At 41.1% G+C, this 20028-nt stretch overlaps 1 protein-coding gene and 1 pseudogene across 1 annotated transcript; one reads left to right on the top strand and one right to left on the bottom strand.

Moving 5' to 3' along the window:
- Positions 1–9587: 9587 nt before the first annotated feature.
- Positions 9588–13173, bottom strand: LOC125532554 (S-locus-specific glycoprotein S13-like; annotated as a pseudogene).
- Positions 13174–13555: 382 nt separating this feature from the next.
- LOC147988383 (serine/threonine-protein phosphatase 7 long form homolog) lies at positions 13556–15115 on the top strand. Its single transcript, XM_087544105.1, has 3 exons — positions 13556–13609; positions 13683–14539; positions 14622–15115. The coding sequence occupies exons 2-3, from the start codon at positions 14125–14127 to the stop codon at positions 15113–15115; spliced, it is 909 nt and encodes a 302-aa protein (XP_087400231.1). The 5' UTR covers positions 13556–13609; positions 13683–14124.
- Positions 15116–20028: the final 4913 nt, after the last annotated feature.

Raw genomic sequence — 20028 nt, 5'->3', positions numbered from 1 at the left:
GGTAAGAATGTATTTTCAAATGTCATGAAGCTTTTATAAATCTATGAACAATTTTTATATGTTATGAATATTTGGTGAATACTTTTTCAAAAATGTAAGGAACACTTTTTCAAATTACCACCTTGAATGGTAAGAACATTTTTTAAGAAGGCATGAACCTTTTATAAAATGAATTCACATTCTTTAATATATCATGAACATTTTCATTAGATGTGGAAACACTTGTTTAAACTGCATGAACAAATGTGTAGATATAAGTTGGACAATTTAAGTAAAAAAATCTAAAGAGTTTTTGTTAAACTTCTCAAAGTGATCGTGTAATATAATAATCAGTTAGTGCTCCAAGTGCTTTCTAAATGGTCAAAAAAGCATGGACCGCCTTCTCGGATAATATCAGTAGGTTGTTGTATGACCAGTTCAGGAAATTAGTTATAAATAAGGAGATGACATCTGGATCAAGCAAGGCAAGTGCAACTCCTGGTGCCAAACCTGCTGCTTCTAGGGCAAGGAAAAATAAGCAAAATTTCTAATCGGGGACATCTACTGTGTAACCTCCTACATGCATCAGCCTAACCAAGACCATTTCTAAGGCTCAAATGCTGAAAAACTTGATTGAAAAGGCAAAGAGCAGTTTGACTGAGAAGCTGAAGAAGATGAGAAGTAAAACAGTTGAAGTAAAGAGTGTTCATGAAGAGAATGGCTCTTGTAGTAACAAACATTTCATAATGAAGAGGACCACCCATAAAGTTATATTGTTGTTCATCCTTCATTTAGTGATTTTTATAAGGATCATTTCAAGATATCTTTTCAGAATACTCAAGTTTAGGCTTCAAGTTGTGACAAATACGGTAAGTATCATTATTATTTGTTTATTAGTACTAAATGTATATCCATGTCTCCACTTAAACTTGTAATAAGATTTCTCAATAGCTCAAGGTAGAGCAATGAATTTTGGTTTTACAATTGGGTTCCATATGGTTTAAGAAAGATGTGAGGGAGGAACATGTGCTAACATGGGTCAGCAACCATTGGCAATGGTCGGCTATTCAAGCCGATCCATCAGATATCTATCAGAAGGAACCTCGCTAGCTGGAATGCTCTGCTTCAGTTCCTCCCCCCGCATCGTGCTATCAAATCCTTCAAGAACATTTTTTTTAAACCGTGTGAAATGTTGTTTACATTTCACGAATACTTTTCAAAAATTGACATGATTAATTTTTAAATGGTGAAAAATTATTGTTAGATGGTTAGAACGTCTTTTAAAATTTCATAAAGCTTTTATAAATCTATGAACAGTTTTTATATGTTATAAACATTTGATGAACATTTTTTCAAAAACATGTATGGAACACTTTCTAAAATTCAGACCATTTCTTGTTGAATTTAAAGAATATTTTCTTTAAATCTCTTGAATGTTTTTTTCTAAATGATTCACATTCTTCAACATATCATGAACATTTTTGTTGGCTGTGGAAAGACTGGTTTAAAGTGCATGAACAAATGTATAGTAATGCTAATTGTTTTTGTTACATTTTAGTAAAACAAATCTAAATAGTTTTTGCTACACTTCTAAAAGTGGTAATATTGTGTTAAAAGATGTTCATTGTATATATAAAATATGTCCTTCATTTAAAAAAATTATCCTGTAATATAAAAATCCGTTGGTGAAAAACATATAAATAACACTCGAAGATCTTGAGGTAGACAACAACGTGAAAACTTGATGGTAGGGTTCACCATTTCCACTACAACAGAGGTGAAACAGTGGACAAAGGCAAAGGCAAATCAGTCGGAATGCCGATGAAGACATTGATTGATGATGACCATGATATGCCGTTCTTGACCTTCCATTTGTATTGAATATTTTCTAGCATTTTGTACCTTGTATGTTTTTCTATCTTCTGTTTCTAGTGAACATGAATTTGTTGTAGTTGGATTTTTAGTATCGCGCTGGCCATTCAAGAGGCAGTTGCTTATGTTGTAACTGGATAGCTTTGACGTGAATTCTTTCGTAATTCATAACTATGCTTTTTATGGGTGGAGAGCCATTGTTAAGTCCATGTGGGAGCTTTCCCGTGAATGATTTGTATGCTAATTGTTTCTTATTTAAGGTCAGTGCTTGATGAGTTTTTTTCTTGAGTTTTTACGGAGAGTCGGTGACAAATTTCTAGAGATTGTAAATCAAATAGTAGCATCATTGTGTTTGCCCATTCTATCCAGATGCCAAGGCATGTGCATGCTTGATTCTTCGGAATTCTGGTGCCAATTTCCCGTCCTTTTGTTTGTGTTGTACAAATGGATGCCTGAGCCTTTCTACTGAATTAGTTAGACATATATGAGAAATGATGTTCTACCATGCTCGCTATATCCCATGTATGTATCCACCGGTCATTGTTACTTTGAGGTTCGTGCAAAAAAAATTGTTTTCTTTAGAGTTACATATTTCATTGGTATTTTTCTCATTAATTTCACAGCCATTTATTTGGTGAGTGGTAATATTTGAGACAGCATATACGTAGGAGCCCTGCTATCTTGACCGTCCATGCTCATCGGATCCTCTACGTGCCCACCGGAGTCACCAAGGGGTATTGAGAGCTCATATGGGCACTGTTTCTCTCGTGAGTTGTCGCCGAAACACACAGACACAAGAGATAAGAACAAAATCCATGCAAACTCAGATATGGACACTGTACCGCACACACGTTCATCTCATCCCCCTGCGGACAATGGTTGTCTCTTGTGGTAGCATAGAAGGGAATTTTGTGTACGCCTGGCCAAGTGGGATGAGTATGGTGTGGGTCGCGAGGGAAGAAAACGAGCATGGATTAATGGAGGCGGTTGTTTTGTGCCGCAAACAAGATGCACATTTTCTGTTCTTCCATTCTCCTTTTATTCACAGTGATTCACTCATTTTCCATCACAAATTTTCAACCGTTGCCATGCGTATATTAGGCATAGACTATACACATGCGAGCCCGTACTATTCACTGATTCATGCAGAACCATGTGTGCAAACAAGAAACATGACTGATTTCAAGTTCGTTTGTCATTTGATTTTGTGGGTATATATTGGTAACCGGGTTGCAGGAAACAAACAAAATATTGCAGGACCTAGGAAAGAAACAACTGGAGCAAACAGCCTACGAAAGCCTACTATGTCTGTGTTGTTGTTGTCTTCTAATGGTGAAGCTTAATTTGTTGGGATGTCGCTTATCTCAAGACCCATGGTCGTGTACCAACGAGCAGGATAACGGAGTCCCTACACATATGCTCCATAAATCCGCGTCTCTCCCATCACTACACTGCACCCCATAGTTTCTTTGGAGGCTTGGTAGCCGCAATATAGTGGCATGTTGATTGATTAGGAAATGATAATTGCTGCATGTTTGGTGTCCAATGTAATCGACGTTATGGCATATGTTATAGTCATTGTTGGCAGTATGGTTGATGATAGCCATGATATTAGAAAACTATGATGTATTGTTGGATTTATTTTCTTTTTAATTTCACAAAATTTCTCTTCGGTTTCCAAAGAAAGGTGGATTGCGTATGTCCTGGGGTAGGTCTTGCCGGCAGCTCGACTGGACTGGCTGGCTTTTTTCCAAAAGTTTTTGATTTGATTGTTCCACATTTGAAGATAAATTCATGCCGTGATACCTGCACGAGGGCTGGTGGTCTGCATTGCTTCCATATTTCTAGGTGATGGCACCTCTCTTTATGTCTCCAATTAATGTGTTTAGTTTAGGGTGTTGCTGTGTGAGGTTGCATATCAAAAGCATGTTGGAGAGTTCTAGAGGCATGCTTGTCAAGCGGTGCGTAGGTATTACCCAGAATTGCTAGAAATTAGGCTGGAATATATCTGTCTTGAATTGTTGGTCATCGGCTCAAAGCTTGGTTTACGAATGGACATAAGCTCCGGAGATTGGACATGTGCCCCAAACCTACTGCAAGATTAGATCCTTCCAGAGTTTGCTTAATTAGTGCTTCCCCATGGCTTCTATTTGATTGCAGGCAATTACTTTTTGTTCCTTTCCCCGTTGTGATAGTTTGTGTCATGTGCTGGCCAGCTCCAATAAGATACCACGTGTTACGTCAACAAGGTCTGAGTTTCTCTTCTGTCAACCTATTTTTTTTGTGTCGTGATCTTCAGCTAGTTCTGATTGGTGATAAACTTTTATTTTGTCAGCATTCAGTGTTGATTTAGACTATATACTTATTTTAGTATATTGTAGTTGGATCAGTATATGCTACAATATGAACTGCCGATGTTAGTTTTTTCGCGTACAACTAGCAAGTCTGCGCCTATGAGTGAATGATAATAATTTGCAGGCTTGCAATTTTATGTCTTTGGTATATGGATTTGAGGATATGGCTGTTGGTTATCTTCATGTGCCTTTTTGCAAAATTCTGAGATTTGATGGCTCACTATTCTTCTCATTTGTAAAAACTTGGTTCACCTACTTTTAAAAAGGTGGCATATGTTTTAGTTCCTTTAGGCAACAAGTCTGTTCTTGAACAGACATTCTGCATTGCAAACATTTACAACCTACCTCCACAATGCAGAATATCTCTTATGAACCCTCCGCTTCAAAATGTAAGGTGTATCAGTTTTTTTAAAGTCAAACATGTGCATGTTTGACCTTGTTTTTAGAGGAAAAAAAATACTGAGATCTATAGTACCAAATTTGTATCATTAGATCCTCACAAAAATATTTTCATATTTTATTTATTTTGTATTGTAGATGTAGATATTTTATTCTATAAACTTGATCAAACATACAAAGTTTGACTTTGAACGAAAATCGAAACACCATATATTCTAGAACCGAGAGACTATATATTAATATACTAGGTGATTTTCCCACACGTTGCGGCCAGAATAAAGATTAATTTCAGAAGTACTATGTATAAAAATGATCTAAATCAAGAGCTACTATTATTGATGTAGAAATGTTTCACACTTGCACTATGTGTGAACAAAGAGTATGCATGTGGTTTGCATGCGGTTGCAAAATAGTGTTAGTGGATGCTGACATGGCACAGTTGGTGAGATGGGAGGCCGCATGTTGAGAGAATTAGACTTATTGAGGATCAACTATTTAATAGTATATAGTATATTCCCCCTTGGTAATATATTAAGCTCTCTTTCTTCCAAAAAAAAAAGATATTCGGCATTGCTGAATTGTGAGCTGTTGTATACGCACATGGTAATTATGCTACTTATTAGCTTGATTTTAGTTTCGTTGAATTGTGTATGAGACCTATTTACCTTACTGCTTATTGTAATTTGATGTTTCAAATTATATGCAAGATACATTTGCAGTAGTTCTTAATTATACGCAACCTGTGAACAGAGGAGAGTTTAATTGAGTAGCTCCAGTTTTACTGAGCGCAGCGAAGCGCGCCATTCCATGTAGTGCATCTTACGTCTAGCTAGCTCCCTAGCAAAGAAGTACGTTGCATGCCAATGCCATGAGAAAATTGTGCACGAGCTCATACATGTGAGAGTGTCCCACGTGCATGGACCATATGAGAAAGTATATAATGCACTGGGTATTTGATGTTACCGTTGCACCTAATTTATACTCCTTCAATTCCTAAATATAAGTCTTCTTAGAGATTTAAATAAGAACTACATAAGAATGTACTCATTCCAAAAAGGTGAGCTATGGGCCCACGAAACAGTTCCAAATTGACAAGAAATGTGAGTTTTGGCAGCTTCCCTCTATTAGTTGTTTGAGGGTTGCCGAACATGATAATCTCCCCGGGACCCAAAACGGTGAGCTATAGGCCATGAAATGGGTCCGAGTCAGGCAAAAACGTCGAGTTTTGGCATCCTCCCTCTAACCGTATATTTAGGTTTGCGAGCTCTAGATATGCTTTAGCAAAACTATATTTTTTTTACTAGAGGGCCTCACGCGGCGACACACCACGATCATTCTACGGTGGTATAAACTGCCTTCTCCTGTTTAGTTCTGGCCCGTGACTGCAAATATTTTTCCTTTTTATTGCATTCTGTAGTCTTACAGTAAAAAATGCAATGTGCATTAAAACCGAGAACAACCATTACCGTCAAAAGAGATGATCAGAAAACAGAGAAGTCATGCAAAAGCACATGGCGATCTGCCTTCAGCCCCATTTTGTTTCCAGAATTCAGGATTAGATCACCAGGACCAGATTCTTTGTGATGCGCCCACAGGCATGGCATTCTGGTATGGCTTCACCTTGGCATTTCCCTGAACAAAATCCTGTCAATCTATCAACTCATTCAAGAGCAGCCGCTAAGAGCAACTCCAACGGGGCGACCCAAACGGACGCGCGATTTGTCCGCTTTTTGTCCGTTTGGGTCGGCCAGGCGGACGTCCGCGTCCGTATTTTAAAATGGGTCGGCTTGACCGTTCAAATGTTCCGGCGTGAAAAAAAAAGAAACAAGTTGCACGAAAAAGCACGGGTTGAGTCTGTCGGGTTCAGCGTTGCGGCTGTTTTACAAACAGGTCCCTGTTCTTTTTAGGAATTAAACTGCCGTCCCTATGTAAGTGGATACATGAGAAGACGTTTCGTTTTTATAAAAAGGACCTTGCACTTTGGAGTATTCAACCCGCTATCCTTTTTAGTGGCTAATTTGAGGTGACGTTTTTCTTGCAGGGATAAGGGGGCGGTGAGGCGGGGAGGCGGAGCCGGGTCTGCCGGGGTGCGTGTTCGCATCCGGGGCTGGAGGCCTAATAGGTGGCCTACACCACCACGGTCCGCGGGTTCCCGGACCTCCTCGAGGCCGTGTGCGCCGCCGAGTGCCGCCCCGTCCAGAACTTGCTCTTCTCCGCCTGCCGCCTCGTCATCAACGACCTCCCCAACCACTCTACGACGTCGCCTGGGATGTCATCCTCGTCGACGGCCCGCGCGGGTAGGCATCCAAGATCCAATTTTAGTTTTGGGGGAATTAGATTTCTTGCTCGAGTGAAAGAAGCAGCTTCCTGAATCTCGTTCGGTTTTGATGATGGCAGGTACGCGGCGTCGTCGCCGGGTCGGATGTCAGCGGTTACACCGCGGGCATGCTGGCGCGGGCTCGGAACGAGGAGGGTGCCTCGACGGACATGTTGGTGCATGACTACGAGCGGGAGATGGAGCGGGCGTGCTCCAGGGAGTTCCTGTGAGAGGAGAACCGCGTGCCGGCGTCCAGCAACCGGTCGGTGGCCCACTTCGCCATCTGCGGTGGCAGTGCCGACCGCCGGGGTGCCTTCTGTGGCTGCGCCACCGCCACCGACACCGCCGCGCAGCCAATGATGATGTCGGCATGTGGTGAAAAGGGGGCCCAAGTGAAAACTCGACCAAGCTGTAAAAATTCGGTGAGATGAGTTGTTGTGCTCACAGCTCATGCCATGGCATCTGTTGCCCCGTTTCTTACTTTGTTTAGTTTTTCCCTTCGTTGATTTTTCATGTCGCCTGACAAGAACCAGAATGGCAAAGAAGAAGTGAAAAGAAAACACAGAAGAAAGGATGAACGCCGGAGAGCACTACTGTATATTTACCTCCAAATATGATGGGCAGTGGTGTGCTTGTTTCTGTTTGCATTGATCGCATGGTGGCCACCACTTCACCATGCATCTGACGGCTACTGTTTTATCCACGAGGTGGAGGATAAGGTATTCACCTCTAAAATCACACTTCCGTTTTCCTGTTTCCATCTGAAATATGGATTACCAATATACTACTCTCACTTGAATTTGCACATGAAAGCAGTATAAATATTTGCACCGAACTGTATAATCTGTTGAGCCAGGTGTTGAGTCTGATATGGCATCTTTATGCTTTCAGAGAAGCGCATCTCTGAAATTCACAGTTTTGAACCGAAAGAGACACATCTAGACAATGGTTGCATGGGTGGTTCCAGTGTCATATACGCCAACATGGTAAGCATGTCTTCTTGTCTGATTCTAAGTTAGTTGGAAAAGTATTCCATGCTACTATTTGTTGACCAGAATTGGCTACCAGGTTGGAGATTTGGGATCGGATGCTGCGCCAAGAACTTGGGACCAAAGTGCTGAACTAACAGCAGGGGGAGGGTGATTCTTCAGGTACCAACATGGCCGTCGACTAGAGAATTAAGTTAACCGTTTGCTTTACTTGAAGCTCCAAATTGTAGTTATTTTATTCGTTCACTAATTTGGTATAATCCTAATCTAGGAGGATTATGATTGTATGATATGAGATCCTGACATTTAGCAATGATAAAAGTCTGACATTGAATTGTTCTTCTTGGAAGTACAGTTGTAAGATCTATAATTCTAGCTTCGACCTTTAACTGGACAGTACTAATTGGGCATATAATTGATGATTTATGCACAACAAGATATTCTGTTGTTTTTAGTTTTTCAATCAGATTCATCTAGCCCTTTGTTGACTTTCTAATTGTTCCACCCTCTACCTCTGAAACTCAGAAATCAGAGAAAGGTCATTGGCATATCCCTATCACCGACGAAGATTTGCTAGAGAGGAAGAGGACCAAAATGTTTTTTCTATTGTTGGAGATATACATAATACATATAGATAAATTTGGACCATTTATAACAGAGATTTCTTGCGAAAAATATTAACTCTGTCCAGCTGTGGGCACTGTCAAGGTAATAACAGGAATTTGCTGAACCTTCTCTAACTAAATAGACATACGCACAATCAACAATATCAAATAGTTCAAAATTGACAAATGTTGTTTGATTAAAATACTGAATTAAGAATTTGGCGAATTTATAATTCTCTACATAATCACTTAGTGCATTCTTAGATTATCAAGTTATCCTAGACCACTTGGGGACAATATCATCAGACATCAATTTCTTGCATACTGCAATAATGCAAGTTTAAAAAGCCAGTTTCATATGTTTCTTATTATCTCTCACTAGTAGAAAAAGGGTCAAAGGTGAAGCACATTAGTGCCGGTTTGATTTTGGCCCGGTACTAATGGTACCATTAGTGCCGGTTCGAACGGATTTGCATTAATGCCGGTTCGTGTTGAACCTTTAGTACTGGTTCGTGCCACGAACCGGTACTAAAGGGGTGGTGGTAGGCTGGCGTCAGGCCGGGGCCCCACAAGCCTCTTTAGTCCCGGTTTGTGGCACAAACCGGTACTAAAGGGACAACCTTTAGTACCGGTTCATGCGACGAACCGGCACTAAAGGGGTCTAAGCTATAGTCCCGGTTGGAGACACAAACCGGGACTATAGGGCAATTTTCAAACTTGAAAAAATCATAACTAAATCATCGTAATTCATAAAAATACATATAATATATCAAAATTTGCAGAACAAAAAGATTGGTCCGTTGAAACAAGTAATCCGTGATCACCTTCGCAGCAAAAACCTATCAATTTGACTAGGTTTATGTGTTCGATAAGTCCAACTGAGCTCACCTCAGCCCTGAATTGCTTCTCTCCTTGACGGGCACCATCAAGCCTTTTCACTGCTACAATAGTCTTCGAGTCACTTAACACTCCCTTGTATACAGAACCAAAACTTCCAACACCTAACTTTTCATAGAAGTTTTTAGTAGCATGAACTAAAATCAGTATATTTGAAGGCTATAATCCTGCCAACACTACCTTGATTGTCATAGTATAATGGCAGCAAACCACACCACATGAATTTGTTCCTCCAATTCAGTAACAAGAACAGGAGAATGAGTAACCCAAACCCAGTAATGCTTGTGGCAATAACAACTCCAACGTTTGGTTTTCTTTTGTTTTTTCTCAAACTTGGCAAGAAATCTTTGGCAGAAAGACGGAGATAAAGAACATCTTTAGAAGTGATAGTAATGCCGTTGTTAAGATTTACACTAAGCAATTCCCCATTCCATACATAGCATCTGCTATTGTTATAGGAATAAGCAGTGCAGGAGCAGGAACTGAGACAAGCTTCTTCACATTTGCTCTGAGTAGAAGCAACGACTATGCTCTGCGGGTTGTAGGGCAATGTAACTTGAGAAATGGGATGGAACATGTCCGTTGAACTTGTGATGTTTCTGTCACTAGTGCAATGCAATGGTCTATTTCTGATGCATCCCTTCTGTTCTGTCCTCAAATTCCCAATCCTGCGGTGACTTCTGAGAGAAGCTCTTCATACAGTCACATGATGGATGTGCATTGCCATTGCAGACCGTGTAAGGTCCACAAGTAGCAGGAGGAATGCAGGGATCATCGGGTATGGCATATATGGTTTGCCAAGATTGTTTAGCTTGTGACCAAAGATTAAGCTTTATCTGACCAGAGATATCCAGTAAGATAAAAAAGGAAGACGACTCATCAAGCGATATGTACATGTAGTACTCCTCTTGGTTGTTATCAACATATGTTGCATTTATCAAACCTTTGGTGCCAGGATCCATATCTAGCACTGCCTTGAGCATTGGTACAAGATTCAACGATGATTTTGTGGAGGATGCATAAAGCCAATATTCTACCGAGGGGTTGTGGCGCTTGAGGACGAGCCCCTTGGTTTGTTCTAGTTCATAATAGTATGAGCCAAGACCCGGGTCAATCAGGCTCTTCTTTGAGATGGCCTGGTGACTGAAACCAGTGACCTTGTCCCGACCAAACTTTGCACCAGGAAGTATAACATCTGTTGGGTAGTCGAAGCTCTGCCAGACCGGTAGGTCAGATGACGCGCTCTCTTTGAAGGCAAGGTTTCCACTGTTCAAGAGAACAGCGACACTAGTGTTGTTTGTGTTGATGTGTGTCCTATTATTTACAATGTGAGAGGACCAAACAATGGATTCATTGTTGGCGGAATGGTTTACGATGACAAGATTGCCATCACTTGATATCTTGAACCGTGTTTGGTTGATGCTGGGGTTGGTGACGGGCTGACCCCTATTAGCAACCCATACTGTTTCTTGAACCGTGTTTTCTGTTTTGACAATTTTTTAAAATCATAAAATTCCAAAGGGAAAATAGAATTTTTGGGCGTTTTAGATGTTTTTTAGACGTTTTTAGCGTTTAGTGCTAGGGTTTAGATTTCAGAGTTTAGGGTTAGGTTTTATGGTTTAAACCCTTAGTTTTTACTGTTTAGCATAGAGTTTCCGACGTTTTAAGTCTCGGGTTTAGGGTTTAGGACAATTTTTGAAATGACAAAATTGTAAAAGAAAAAAAAGATATGCTCTAATTTATGTTTTTTTGAATTTTGGTTAAATCTTGTCAAACCGGTCAAACAACTGATTCAAGAAATATAGAGTGTTACTAAATAATTACGCAATACTATTAGTGTTACTAAATAAGTATCTCAGTTTTTTTGAATTTTGGCCAAATCTGGTCAAACTGTTGTCAAACTATGGTCAAACTACTTATTCAAGAAATATTAGTGTTAATACATAATTACTGTTTTTTAGAATAATAGTTTCAAACTCAAACGGTGAAACGTGTGACTTCATGCTCAAGCTAAACTACTGAGGGTTAATAGGATTGACAGCTTACATTTCTCAGGAAAACAATAAGTGTAGACTTGGAATGTAGGGGGAATTGAACTCCGAAGTTAAGCGTGCTCAGGCTGGGGGAGTGAGAGGATGGGTAACCGGCCGGGAAGTCAGGCGATTTGGAATGAGTGATCCACACTTGAGCAGTTATGAGAGGTGATTAGAGACTAAATCATCAAATAATTCAGAAAAAATAAAAATCAAAAAAAAATCAATTTTTTTTCCAAAATTTTCAAAAAAAAATTAAAATTTTCAAAAAAAAATTCAAAAACAAAAAACCTTTAGTACCGGTTGGTAACACCAACTGGTACTAAAGGTCCCCCATACCAGGGCGCGAGCTCACGCCACGTGGTGGCACTTTAGCGCCGGTTCGTGCCGAACCGGTACTAAAAGGGGGGGGGGGCCTTTAGTGACCACCCTTTAGTGCCGGTTATGGAACCGGCACTAAAGGCCCTTATGAACCGGCGCTGAAGCTCCGTTTTCTACTAGTGTCTGTGTTCACCTAACTGCCACGAATCATAAAAGGATGCACCTAATGAGGTAGACTTTGTTTATGCATTTTCTTTGAAGTTTACGGATGCTATAACTGATTAATAAAACATTGTTCAACCTTCTATGCGTCCACCTAGGGAGCTGTACAAATTTAGAACAACTTCCAGATCAGGCATCCAAGTATTTTCGTCTGCTACCAGTAAGCTGCCAGAGCAAGATAGCTGGGATGTCGAGTCCCTAGGGCAATGGTGAATCACAAATTGCCTGATATTCGAAGGGAAGCATCAAACAATACCAATGTCGAGTAGTAAGATCTGATTGTTCAGCTGATCAAGCCAAGATAAGTGTGCGCGCATCCCCTTTAAGTCCAGATTTAGAAAAATATGATTTCTGCTATGATAGTTTCCAGAACAGTTTGGCCCTTGAGACACTTCCATTGTATGTGTGTGTGTTCCTTTTCTTTCCAGAGATATGCATGTATATAGATATTATTGGAATTGGTTCGACAAACAGTGTATATGTGACAAATTTACTAATATACTGATATGGAATGAAATAAATATCCGTGCTTTCTCACACAGAATCCCCTAGAAATGTTAGGTACATAGGATATGGATAGTCTTTTTCAATGCGATAAAATAAAGCGACATCCTGTCTATTTTTCTTTGCTAAAGGGGTATTTCCATGTCGTATTGAATGATCACACTTAAGAACACAGAGGAGATCTCGACCGGGGGAGGATAAGTGGTGACATAGATGGGGTGACACATTGAAATAAAGAGCGTGGACATGTGCGTTGGGATCGGGTGCTTTTTGTTATGCCGTTGCAACGCACGGGCATGTTTAGCCGATTGTTTTATAAATAGTAATTAATATTTCCATAATTACGAAAGTAATAAAGGATACATGCAAATTTTAAAAATAGTAAGGACGCTATGGACAAGAGCGTCCCGACCTGGACGCAGATGCTAACAACGTCATAGTGTGGTCGCTGTTTTTGCTAGCATCCATTATCTAGTTTGACTGGAGGCCGCCGCACCCATCTGGTCTCCATCTCCCACATCCATCTACCTGCCTGCCACGGCCGGCCCTGGCCTCCACACCCATCTCGTCCCCATCTCCCACCTCCATCTCCCTGCCTACCACGGCCGGCCCTGGCCTCCGACTGATCCCCGCCGCCCACCTTCCCACGGACCGCCTCAGCCTCGGCGTCGCTGCCGACATCCTCACGACCGCCCCAACCTCCGGCTCATCCCCGATGACCACACCCTCACGGCTACCCCCAACCTCCTCACGGCCAAAGTGGTGGGTTGAGGGCGCCGCCGCGGCTACATCAGCAAGTCGGTCGAAGGTGGTCGTCCCTCTCTCTTCTCTCCACTGCTTCTCTGTACATCGCCCAAACCATTGATTGCATCTTGTTGTAGCTTTACTAATTTCACTTACTGCCTAGGCATAGCTGAAAACATTAGATTGTTTGACCTTTATTTATCAGTGTAGATTGTGAAGAATAAATTCAAATGATTGCTTTGATATTTTACCTCAACATTTACTCCCTCCTTTTATGCTGTAACAGGGTTTTGAAATGGATAGAAATGGATGTTTCAGTGATATGCTATGGGTGCCTCACAGCCAGCACAAAATATCCAAAACTTGGGAAAATGTGAGTGATTTCGCATGTCATTTGTTAGACTTAGTGGTTAAATAAAGACTAATTTTTGTGTGTATTGATGCAGCCTAACATTTGCTTGAATGTACGGTTTCACCGTGTTGGCATCCCGTTTGATCCTCTATGTACATCAGATTTAGATAACCTTGGTTTTTATCAGATTGCTAAGATGAGGAAAATCAATGTCGGCAAATACTTGATATCGGCATTGGTGGAGCGTTGGCGGCCCGAGACAAATAGTTTTCACCTACCTGTAGGAGAAATGACTATTACGTTGCAAGATGTCAGTTGTTGGTGGGGATTGCCTATCCAGGGTAAACCACTTGCTGGCAAAGCTGATGCACAATGGTCAGAATTAGTTGAGAGGTTGTTTGGGATTTCTGTGGATGAACAACACATGAAACAAAAAAAGGCAAAAAGGCGATGATAATATTGTTGTTAGGAATTCACAATACTCTCTAAATTTGGGTAAACTGCGGGAACGCTTCCATGTGTTGCCGGATAATCCAATGGATAGGGAGATTCATTGGCATGCTCGAGCACTTGTTCTAGATATCCTTGGCTCCATAGTCTTTACTGATACATCTGGAGATGGAGTGCCAACCATGTATCTCCAATTTATGCAGGATTTAGGACAACAAACAGAGTATAATTGGAGAGCAGCTGCTCTTGCTGTGCTGTATAGACAATTGAGCATGGGTGCTAAGAAGGGGAGACTAGAAATTTCAGGGCCTTTATTGCTGCTACAGTTATGGTCTTGGTCCCATTTGCCACTTGGTCGCCCTAAAGTTATTTTTGAGAAGCCCAAAGAAGGAGATGAACCTGATGAAGAAGAAGATGAACACGAAGTACACTTGGATTATAACCCTGTTTTTGGAGCAAAGTGGTGTGCTGCACATGCGTTTGATGTCCCTCACAATGCTGGTTTGTATTCTTCTCACCAAATTTGTTACACATCATTTGTGGTATGATAAACAATTTTAGTAACTTGCAATCGAATATATAGGTACAGAATATTATCGAAATCAAATTGATTTGATTCGAGAAGGTGTAGTTGATTGGCAACCATATGATGATCTTCTAGAGCAGATGCCTTTCGAAGCTCATCAAGATTCTGATTGGTGGTTTGCTAGAGTACCGCTCATGCATTTTTGGATTGTGGAGTTCCACTATCCACATAAGGTGATGCGGCAATTTGGATTAAGACAACCCATTCCACCTTCTCTTCCACGTGGCGAGGCAGAGGTTCGGAGACTTCGAAAAATTAAGCATTCTGCAGGAAAATCGAATAATTGGGAGTTAGTCCATGCGAATTATGTTCAAGAATACAATCGTGTTGAAGCAAGAGTGTGGCCAGAGGACATTCACTTTGATGTAGCTAGTTTACCTGAGTATAGACATTGGTTCCAGCAAAATGGTATGTACACAATATTATTTGACTCTCAATGCTTAGGAGGCCTAAATGAACCTATCACATATCCTCGAGATAGCATCGAATAAACCGGCTACATGCCTAGCGGCCCGCCATTGGCTCACATTGTAAGTGTGTGCAAGATTTTAATTATTTCTTTGCAACACATTAACAATCACATGATTTGAAATTTGTATTATCTCTTGTAGAGCCTACGTGAGATAAAGAATGCTGCATGGGGGATCAAATGTGCTACTACTACTGGATGCAAGAAGATAGGAAGATCTATATTGAGGTCTTGTGTAGGAAACCTGATGGATTTGAACATGGAGCCTAGGCTATGAAGCATGCTCGCTGAGGCTAGATTGCCGCTGAATATCGAAGATATCCCATCTGATGATGAGGTGTCAGATATTGCTCGCCCACCGAGTCCCCCAAAGGAAAGCAACTCCGATGTATTTAATGAGTGGAATTACTCTGGGAGAGGTTTTACAACATATCTCAAGGTTGAAGAAGCCATAGGAGATGGAGGACGGACAACACAAGATGCAAGTCAAGCTCCCAGTTTTCGGTCAAGGAGTTCTTCACAAGTAGTAAATTAGAATGGATCATATGGTGATATGCTATGGCCATCTGCACCGACCTAGAAGTGTAACTGACTAGATGTTTCTTTCTTTTTGCTCAACAAAAACAGTTCATGGTTCTGCTTTGTAACATGCCAGACATGGGTTGTAATCCTTTCAAGCTATGTCACTCCTCCTTGGCGCTAAGCTCAATGGAATTTTCCCAGAATACTAGTCATCATATGGTTTTGTGTCCAAATTTCAACAAATCACATGCATCAATTAAACAAAGACTGAAACCAACAGAATGCAAGACGACCTTACCCCAAATCATATGCACCAACCACGAGATAGATTGGAGGATCTTAACCGTGAGCGGGGAACAAGAGAGATAGAGATGCCGTGATGATTAGAGATGTGAGTGTTGGAGGCTGGTTAGCACATGGCGACGTTGAGGAGCGATGAATCCATGCGTACTAGGGTTTACTGGAGACATAACATCCGTCTATTAGAGGAAAACAACTCGGTTTATTCTATTTAGGGTGCAGACCAAACCATTTGCTGGACGTTGTTTGTATTGGCGTCCAAACCGGACGTTCTGCACAATAGCGTCCAGCTGTGGACGCTGTTTTCCCTCGCGTCCTTTCTATTTTTCAGATTTTGGCTAACCCTTTCCCACTATCGTAATTACGTCATTACTAATTATTAGTAATAAAAAATCGGCATGTTTACTAGTAAACATAATAAATGTAATTAAACATAAAAGTGGCTGATCAAACGCCGGCCAAAGCCCACCTAAATCTAATAAACATTAAATAAAAGTCTGCGCCCGCCTGCTGCCATCCCGCACGCTACCCTAGATGTCGTCGGCCTTGCTCTTGCCCTTTCCATCGATGTCGCCGTCGTCGGTGAGGTCGATGAAGACCGGAACAGGGCCAGCCCACCCGAATGACGCCTGGTACGCTGCCAGGGCAGCCACCTCCGGCGTCTACTGGGGCAGCGGCATTGCGGCCAGCCGTGCACGCTCCTCCTCCTCCTCCTCGAGCCGGAGCGCCTCCGCATCGCGTTGGAGCATGGCCTCGTAGCGCATCTGCTCCTCGCCGTCGGCCTGCTCCTGGCGGAGCCAGTGCTCCTTCCATCGCTCGAGGTGGGCCACCTCCTCCTGCGGCGTCGCGGCAAAGTGGACGGAAGGCACTCTCACCCACTCACGGTACTGGCCCGTCCATGAGTAGGCCTCCTCCGGCCAAGTGGGTGGAGGCGGGGAGCGCTTACGCGTCGGCTCCGGCTCCGTCTTGGCTGGATGGGCGGCGACAATGGCGGTGGCGGCATGAAGAGCGGGGTGTGGACGGAGTCCCCCGCCGCCGACAGGGCAAGGGCTTGCTCTAGCCCATCCCAGTGCGCGTCCTCCTCGAGGCGGCTAGCCTCCAGCGCGTGCTGTAGGGCCTCCTCGAGGACGGCTTGATACTCCGCCTCCGCCTCCATGTCCTCCGGCTCTACCTACGGTGGCGGCGATGGGAACGGCGAGGGACGGTGTCGACACCTGAGCGCCGTTGCTCCTCGTGTTCGCGGTCGAACCACGCCTCCCAGTTAGGGGAGTCGGTGGCGTACTCTGGTAACCGATGCTGCTCCGGTGTGAGCTGCACGTGGCGCCTGCGCACCTCGTCGTCGTGCGCCCGCTTGGTACGCGGAACAGCCGGCACCGGGATCCGCTGCGGATCCAGATGCCAATGGTGTGACCCTCCAATGGCTCATCTCCAACTAGTTTATGATTTTAGGTAACATCTTATTTCCTCATCCAATCTGACCCTCCAATGGCTCAGTTGCAGCGTCTTCCATCGATCTATCCTACAACATCAAAGCGGAGGAACCCACCTCTCTGTCTCTTATCCTTCTTCCTCCAGTAAAGACACATCTCTTTTGATACCTTATGTTGGTAAGGACCCCACACTGCTTGTATTTTGTTCAGCAGTATATGCTTGATAATTTATGTGAAATTCTTGAAGAAATGATTAGTTTGTGGATAATTCTTGGAGAAATATATTAGGAGCGCCAATGATTGCAAGTATATATAGTTGAACCTGAATTTTCTTCCCTTGATTAAGACATAACCAGCGGGAGGACCTGCACGTTCCTAGAGTCCCTATATATGTATTTTCGTTTTGGGATTTTGATGTACACATATTTTTCCATACCAAGTAATATTATAGAAAATACAGTGAACGTTTAAAATGGTACATTTCTACATGATCAATTTTATATTTATCTATGTATTAATTATCAAAGTTTTATAGTATTAGTTCAAGCATCCTTCTTAATCTCTGCTTTTATATTGCTTTGCCAATATATAGATATTAAACACCAAAGAAGAACACATTCATATGATGCTTTCTTTGAATTGTTGTAGATTCAGTGCAGAATTAAATATGAATATTGATGGTTTATGTGGAGAATATGAGAGCATAAGATATTAGGATAGTGTCCTGTGTAAATATAGATCCAGTGATTTTATGGTTGTATCTATTTATGTTATGTTCCGATATTTTAAACTGGCCTTCTATGTGCCCCTCATGTTTTAAACTGGCGATATTTTTAGTTTTGCGTGGTTATAATATAATCCCAGTCTTGCTAACTTGGCATGGTTATTTATAATAAGCTCTTGTAACTGCGATTTGGCGCCGTGTGCATAGCGCTAGGGTAGTATTTGAACTCTCTGCAGTTATTAGTTAATTAAGTTTGCAGAATTCTATTTGTAAAAAAAATCTTATACTGCAACTGATTGATGATTTTAGCTAAAAAATATGTCCTCATCCAGTCTGACCCTCAATTGGCTCGATTGCAGCGCCTTGCATCGATCTATATCCTACAACAACGAAGCGGACGGATTCAATTCTCTGCCTATCCTTCTTCCTCTAGTAAAGACCTTTCTCTTTTGATACCTTATGTTGGTAAGGACCCCAAGACTGCTTGTCTTTTATTCAATTGTATTTGCATGCTTATTTATGCGAAATTCGGCTTTAATTTTTTCGCGCCACTTTGGAATTTGGTTTGGGATTCAATCAGATTGCTAGTTGGCCTATAAATATATTTTCACATTAAGGTCTTTATGGACTCTATTTGGAGTTTGTATTAATATTAATTTTCTAGCTTGCATTTTTGTTTTGATTTTTGATGTTTTTAAAGAGAGTAGAATTATTTGGCCTCCTAATTAATTTGATGTTTTATAATTTTATTTTTAATTAATTGATTTAAGGGTTTTATGTCGACTTTAAACAAAACCAAATTGCTAACATTGTATTCTTATTATTTTTATTTTGTTTGTACAATAGAGTTGTATTCTATAAATCAAACGACTATTTCCCATATAAAAATCATTCCAAAGTTTTGGTATCAGTGGATTCTATAAGGTTTCCATTCAAAAAATAAATATGTATGTAATTATGCTAAATTTCCTATCAGGTTCTATTTCTAGGCGACCTGCATATTTGAGTGTGCTCTTCATCAGCATATTCCATATGTACATGTTATATCTATTTGTTAAGGGAGTGCTTTATCAGAAATCAGTTTTTACAGCCTAAAGCGCCAACTTTAGAACATCCTTTGGGACCTGCCCATGCGAATTTACATTTGAACGTAAACGTCTAATGGAATTTTCAATTTCATACACTATGGATTTTTTTTCTCTCCCCCTGTTTTGTTGACGACACACTCTAAAAATCATCAAAACGCTTATCTAACTTTGATGTCGCTTATTATTTTCTATCTGCCGCGTCATTCATTAATTATTAACATGATCTCAAGTGCACAGTAGTGTTGATCTTAACAATGCAGTGCTGACCATTATTTTACAAGAATACACTTTTATGAAATTGGGAATTAAGTTACAGTAGGTAAATTCTGTAATAAATCAATTGAGGATGCCATTATACTTCATTTCAGTTTGATGGAGAACCCACAGAGTAAATATGAAGTTTAACTTGCCGTTAATTTATGTTCATCATGACACCATCACACGGATTCAGGACATCCGAACCATACTCACATTTTTTTTAATACTGAACCTATTTATTTCTCCAATGTTTTCGTTGTTAGAGTGAACTGTGAACCGATAGGTCCTGCTAAATGGTGGTTTGGCCTGTATAGGGTATCAACGTTTTGCGGTTTGTCTTCTCTTTTGTTAGAATTCTAATGGGAAACCAATTCCATCTCCCCTTTTTCCCACGTACAACACACATGAGGATTAATTTCCATGTTCACTATTTTGGCTCGTTTATCTATTTATTGTATCCTTTGAATGGATATCAAACAACACATCAGTAGTGTATTTGTGCTATACTTCTATTATGCCTAACTTTTCATCCCTTGCTTATGAAATAATTAGGTTCCCCGGAGCAAAATAGCTACCCTGTTTTATGAGAGAAATCATGCACTTCAGGCTAGGG

The sequence above is a fragment of the Triticum urartu genome, chromosome 1A (genome assembly GCF_056163025.1).
Source record: "Triticum urartu cultivar PI428250 chromosome 1A, HENAU_Tu73, whole genome shotgun sequence".
Taxonomy (NCBI): Eukaryota; Viridiplantae; Streptophyta; class Magnoliopsida; order Poales; family Poaceae; genus Triticum; species Triticum urartu.
The sequence above is the reverse complement of the archived record's forward strand: the minus strand, read 5'-3'. Positions and strand labels throughout refer to the sequence as shown.

Coding starts and splice junctions, on each gene's coding strand:
- LOC147988383 (XM_087544105.1), top strand. CDS start 14,125: ATGGATAGGGAGATTCATTGGCATGCTCGAGCACTTGTTCTAGATATC. Junction 14,540..14,621: donor TGATGTCCCTCACAATGCTG/GTTTGTATTCTT, acceptor TCGAATATATAG/GTACAGAATATTATCGAAAT.